This window comes from Saccopteryx bilineata, chromosome 2 (genome assembly GCF_036850765.1).
Source record: "Saccopteryx bilineata isolate mSacBil1 chromosome 2, mSacBil1_pri_phased_curated, whole genome shotgun sequence".
In the NCBI taxonomy this organism is placed as follows: domain Eukaryota; kingdom Metazoa; phylum Chordata; class Mammalia; order Chiroptera; family Emballonuridae; genus Saccopteryx; species Saccopteryx bilineata.
The window spans coordinates 371,703,852-371,710,393 of record NC_089491.1 but is presented as its reverse complement, the minus strand read 5'-3'; the positions used below and the strand labels follow the sequence as shown (position 1 = coordinate 371,710,393).

Below are 6,542 nucleotides of genomic sequence, written 5' to 3'. Positions count from 1 at the left end.
GACTCCTCTCCCTTGCAAGTATCTTGACTGGGTGTTCACCACAGGCAGCTGTAATTCTTTGCACATGGGTCTTTCTCCCACATTCGGCCACAAGTTCCTCCTGCAGAGAGACTGTGTCTTGCTCATCTCTGAATCACCGGATCCCAGGGCACTGCTTGCCACAGAGGAGACGGTGGGGGTATAAAAGCTTCCTGAATGAATGAATGAATGAATGAGACCACAAGCAGGGGAACAGACAGGATGAAAACCACAGGCCTCAGTTGAAGACATGCAGACATGTACACAGTCTCTCACCATGCCACCCCTCATATGCTAAAGTTACCACAAAATATTCACCTGTACTCGGCGGCAGCCACTGAGCAGATCGGAATTCTCTCTTGTTCACGCACCTCGCTCGGTTTCCTCTGCAAGCATGTCTGACAAACCCGATATGGCTGAGATTGAGAAATTCGATAAGTCGAAATTGAAGAAGACCGAAACGCAAGAGAAAAACCCGCTGCCTTCTAAAGAAATAATCGAACAGGAGAAGCAAGTCGGCGAATCATGAGGCACGCACCGCCAATATGCACTGTACATTCCACAAGCATTGCCTTCTTATTTTACTTCTTTTAGCTGTTTAACTTTGTTATTGTTTTTTTTAAGGTTTTATTTTTATTTATTCATTTTAGAGAGGAGAGGGAGAGAGGGAGAGAGAGAGAGAGAGAGAGAGAGAGAGGAGAGACGGAGAGAGAGAAGGGGGGGAGGAGCTGGAAGCATCAACTCCCATATGTGCCTTGACCAGGCAAGCCCAGGGTTTTGAACCGGCGACCTCAGCATTTCCAGGTCGACGCTTTATCCACTGCGCCACCACAGGTCAGGCAGCTGTTTAACTTTGTAAGATGCAAAGAGGTTGGATCAGTTTAAATGACTGTGCTGCCCCTTTTCACATCAGAACTACTGACAATGAAGGCCGCACCTGCCTCTCCCATCCCACGGGCCTGTCTGGCTGGCAGGAAAGGAAAAGGACTTGCATGTTGGTGAAGGAAGCAGCTGGGTGGGACAGGGAAATCTAGAGTAAAAACCAACCTGGTCCAAGGTGTCCTGCAGGCTGTTAAATGCAGTTTAATCAGAGTGCCATTTTTTTTTGTTAAAATGATTTTAATTATTGGAATGCTTAATTTTTTAAATATGGAAATAAAAAGTTTTAAAACCTGAAAAAAAAAATTCACCCATGAAAGCACGCGCTCCCCTTCCCTCTCAGCTGCCGTATTAAAGCCAATTTGTATTTTGCACGTGGCATTTTGTTTTCAGAAGGACTCTGGGTAGCAGTGCTGTCCTTTCAGACAAGGCCTACCTGAGTCTAAAATAGCACAAGATGCCTGACCTGTGGTGGGATAGTGGATAGAGCATCGACCTGGAATGCCGCGGTCACTGGTTCGAATCCCTGGACTTGCCCGACCAAGGCACATACAAGAAACAACTACTACGAGTTGATGCTTCCCACTCCTCAACCACCTTTCTCTCTCTTCTCTCTAAAATCAGTAAATAAAATCTTAAAACAATAAAATAGCACAAGATGAGGGTAAAAGGTGGAACTGGAAGGGCATTCTGATATGGGACCAAGACCAAGTCGGGGACTCGGTGCTTTGGGGTCCTGGCGGAGGTGGGCTGCTCTGCCTGTGATCACGGGTGGAAAGGCCTGTGAGGAAAGGGGTAGGTCAGTGACCCAGAATAGAGAAGGATCACAGGCTGCCTGGGCAGACGCTATCTCTATGTGGATGGGTGTTCTCCAAGGCAACCGGCTAGCATTCTACACTCAAAAGTACTTGCTTTAGTGAGAAGATATACAAGCACCAGGCACAAAAAATGAATGGATGAATAAATGAATGGAAGAATTCATTGTTTGAATTGGGCATGCTATTTGATGTCTCTGGGACTCACTTTTCTCACCTGTAACTGAAGGGGGGTGGTGGTCTTGAATCAGTTGGCTCCTAAAGCCTTTCCAGTTCCGCCCTTGCTTCACTCCCTGCGCTGCACATACATAAATAATCATAGACTTACATTAAATATTAACTTCGCCTTATACCTCTTGGTACTCCCTTGGGCTCTCATAGGAGGATGTAGACTCAGGCGTCAGACAACCAAAGGTTTACATTTTGAATTCACCACTAGCTAATTGCCTGGTTTAGGGCAAGTCCTGTTAGTCTCTGGTCCTTTATCCTTGAAGTAGAGATAGTAATCATCCTACTTATGGCTCAGAGTTCTTGTGAGCATCAAGTAAGGTAATAAATTCAAAAGAGTTTTGCAAGCTCTAAACGTTACTAAAGCATCATTTGTGATTGTCCCACACAGTGGGTGCCAGTAAATGCTCACTAAATGAATAGGGTGCTTTCTGGATTAGCTTTTATCTTTACTTGAATTCTGCTAACGTGAATTCCTCTGCCTGTGTGTGTTTTAATGGCCTTTACCCTAAGGCTGGAGGCAGTGCAACCAGAAGTTTCCCATCACTCCATAAAGCCCACCACCTAAGTGCTCCAACTTTGTCCCTCCCATAAGTCAACAGAATGGGTGGGGGCTGGGAGGGGGAGACAAAGGAGCTGTTAGCAGGTAGGAGCAAGTGGACTCATCTCTGTGCAAGTCACCACCAATAAAACCTAATCAATGCAACCCCTTTTAAGTTGGTTGGATCAGTGACCCAGAAAATAGCTCCCCTGTAGAAAAGGAAATGATAGTCAATAAACTGAGACGTCAATGGGAAAAATCTATTAAAGTGAGTGAGATATCAGGAGACCTCTGGTGTTAACGGAGACCCTTTGGAACGGAGCCATGGAGCGAGAGTGGGTTTTTAACCCTCTCACTGCCAAAATCGCCTTAGCCCTAACTCAGATGGCAGCAGGGGCTGCAGCTTCTGCAACTTTGCTCAGCCCAGGACTTTCAAACAGCAGGAGCCCATGCTATGTGAGCTCTGAGCTGCTTGCCCACTCAAACCTGGCCCTATGGGTGGGGAGGGGGGTGTTCCCTGCTAGATGGCCAGCAGGTCTGAGCATCTGTCTGTTGCCTTTAAGGATGACACCTCTCTGGACCACAGGGAAAGGAGCTGGGGGTCTCTGCTCCCTCAATTACAACAGCTGCTCTGACCAGAGTGTAGGAGCCGGAGAGCAATGCCTCAGACTGGGCCGGGCCTGCGGACAACACCCTGCCAGTTAGTAGAACTTCACTCCTCTGGAGTTTACAAGGAAACAATGCTGTCCCCAAGACACTGGCCTGGCCTGCACACTGCTTCAGCAACTCTTCAAGCTCCCTGTGGTCAAGTAGGGTGGAGGTGGGGCTGTAGTTGTGGGCTTGGGGTTTCAGGGTGAAGCTGCGTTGAACCCAGAAAAATAGGGGCATGTGTGGGCTGGAGGGAAACTCTCAGAATGGTGTATGCTGGTTCTGGGAGCTGCACAGCTCCCCCCAGGCCCTCGTCCCTCACCCGTCATTACCACCAGTGCCACACTGTCCACTCTGTGTGTGCAGCTGCTCGGCACGTCCTATCCAGAGAGGGCTGTTGTAACGAATGTCACCGTCCTATCATCCTCAACAGTGACACTGTCTTAGATAAAGGACATTTGGATGTGTTGATGCATCATGAATAAATGTGGAAGCGTTAAAGTTTAAGAAGGAGGCATGTTTATGTAGAATTGGGGTGAGCAAGACAGGGACTGGCCTGGGGTGGGGGATTGCAGGAGCAAGATCTTGGTTGTGCTCTGCCTCCTTTCATTTGCATTTAGACAGAGCCTTTTGCTGGTTAACTCCATATCCAGTGACTACACGCATCCTTTATGTGTCATTATTATTGTTGTTGCTATTGTTTAATCTTTGAATTTTACAGTCTTTTTGGAAGGGATAGAGTCATAGAGTTATAGTATTTATGCCACCTGGAGTTGGTGGAGATATTGATAGTATCTTCGTCTATTTTGGACTTTTCCAGGGCCCATGGGTGGGTGTTTATGCTCCAAGAGTCCAAATGCCCACGAGAACAAGATAAGATTACTAGATGAGACAATTGCAGACAGTATCTTCAGATTAGGGGTAAAGGTCATCTTTGCAGTTTCTCCTTCTGTCTCCTGATGATACCTACAATGCTGTGGGGTATCGGTCATTATGGGTAGAGATGGTTACATTTGCTGGGGATTGTGAAAGATGTTCTAATGTGTTTGAGGAGGTAACTTATCAGCAACTCTATGAAAATGTAATTTTTGGAGCCGCGCTTGTACTGTTCCCAAGGCACAGGAATAATACATTAGAAAGAGAATCCTTTTCCTGAGTATATGAGAACTGGATGGGTCTCTGCCTTCACTGGCCACTTTAGATTGATCATGGTCTCTGGGAGGTGGTGGGAAGTTCTCTACTAGTGGTGACACAAGAAAGTGACAAACATGCCACAAACACAAGTCAAGTTTCTGATTTCTCTGAATTATGGGTTCATGTCCTCTTTAGGATCTGGGAGTTTCTCTTTGGCATTTCATGGAACATTCTGAAAGCTTCTAATGTGCCCCAAGTCTACCTGGTGAGCCCCAAGCCTTGGGTGAGGGCCCATCTACTCCCATCTCAGGAGAAGGGTAGAACTGTTCCCTAGACACCTCTTTTCCTTCTCCTTCAACTGAATGACCCTGCCCCCCCGCCACCAACTTAAGAGGGCTGTGAAAATGGGGCTTGAACTAGCTGAGAAATCAGCTGCTCATTCCTGAGTCTGAGCTATGGGGTCCATTGAGTTGTCTCTGAATTTCAGGGTAATCTCATTCTAGCTGTGTGACTTTGGGCAAGTCACTTTACCTCTCTGAGCCCCAGCCTCTTCTTCTGTAAAATGAAGACCAATTATATCTTCCTCACAGCAGTTGTTTTCTGGATCAAACAAGGCAATGTCTGTGTAAAATTTACCATTGTAACTGGCGCACAGTAGGTTCATATTTGCAACAATGAGTGTCCTATGATACAAAGTGAAGAGAAGATTTTTTGAGACAGAGCCATTGTTGGTAAGAATGCTAAGGATGCGTCTTCGTTGTGGAGTGTGGGTGTGGTGGTGGGGTGCAAGAACCCTTCTTCCCACCTTTGGCAGCTTTTACTACTGTACGGGCGCTCAAGTCAAGGCCTCAGCAGGGAGTTATGTATTTCTGCCACAAGGTGGCGGTATTAGCAAACACACCACCTCCCATGCGCCGCAGAGAGGCCCAAACTCCAAAAAGAATTTTACTTCCAATTTAAATTATTTTTAGAATGTGAATGCTCTTAGAAATTACCTAATGCCATGATTCTACACCTCAGGAAATGGAGGCCCGGAGAGGGGAAGAGCTTTCCCCAAGATCACAGAGCAAGTAAGTGGCAGAGCTGCGTTCACAGTCCATCTAGGACTCCTGACCAGATCCATTCATTCAATACACATTTGCCGTCCTGCTCTTTACCATTAATCTTCTGCTCAGGGTGGGGGTGCGGAAATTAGGTGCCTGGAGAGCCCCTGTTTGTTTTCAGGAGCCCCAAAAAGGTTTACATGATCATCTGAAATAAATTTAGGGATCCCAGATTTCCCAAGATCTTAATTACATATTCCCCACTTCATTTACTGTTAATTAGTATCCTAGTGACAGAGGCAATGAGAAAACTATTACTTCCCTCCTCCTCCGGCAACAGTCTGGTATTTTCTTAAATCCAGGGTGAATGGGCGGCTTAGCACTGGTTTAGAAAGACCTGGTCTAGCTGTGTTTTCTTAAGGCTCAGCCTGTAGTTGTTTGGGCTTCTGTTTTATGTTAGGAACTAGGTAAGCCCGACCCTCACCGGGTGATATTGGGAGAGGATGATTACACCCAGTTCACAACTGAGGACGCTGAGGCTCAGAGAGCAAAGTAACTCACCCATGGTCATGCAGGATTTCCAAATTCTGAGCTTCCGCTCTTTCTGGGCTGGCGCAGTAGGGTGGGGAGGTTCAAGGTGTTTCACCTTTAGGGTTTGTGTTCTCAGACCAGGGGCTTTGTCCTGTCACTGAAAGTCCCTGAGCAGAGCTCGCACACTTTCTCTCCTCCCACCCCCCCCGCCCCCCAATTGCAGCTTTCCACGAGCTCCTTTCCAGAGCAGTCACTTGCTGAATAGGTTGCTAGTGGAAATGTGGTTTTCAAATTTGGGAAATCTCCATTAAGTCCTTTTATTTAAGGAGGATGTCATTATCGCGCCTCCCCCAGGACTATTACGGTTCTATTAGGCAAGGCCGCAGACTTCCTAGGTACTGTCTGGGGTCTGATTCCTGGGCAGGAAAATGTGAGACAGGAAGAAGGGGAGGGTGTAGGGGGGAGAAAGAACAGGGGATGGGGAGGGGGAAAGGAGAAAGAAGGAGGAGAAAGAATGAAAAAAACACAGGAGGGAAACAGAAAAGAGTAAGGAGGAGGGAAAGAGAGGCAGAGGGCATGCACCCTTTGGCTCCCCAAGGTGGTGAGGAGAGAGCTGAGACCCTGGTCTATGTGGCCACCTGCTAGTCTAGAGGGTTTCTGATTACACTGGAGGGGAACTGCCTTCCTTATTCCCCCTCTGAGCAG

The 6,542-nt window shown here is 47.2% G+C and overlaps 1 protein-coding gene across 1 annotated transcript; it reads left to right on the top strand.

The window, feature by feature from the left end:
• The first annotated feature begins 381 nt into the window (after positions 1 to 381).
• On the top strand, positions 382 to 618 carry LOC136323561 (thymosin beta-4-like). Its single transcript, XM_066255404.1, has one exon. It carries the CDS (start codon positions 413 to 415, stop codon positions 545 to 547), a length of 135 nt encoding a protein of 44 aa, XP_066111501.1. The 5' UTR covers positions 382 to 412; the 3' UTR covers positions 548 to 618.
• Positions 619 to 6,542: the final 5,924 nt, after the last annotated feature.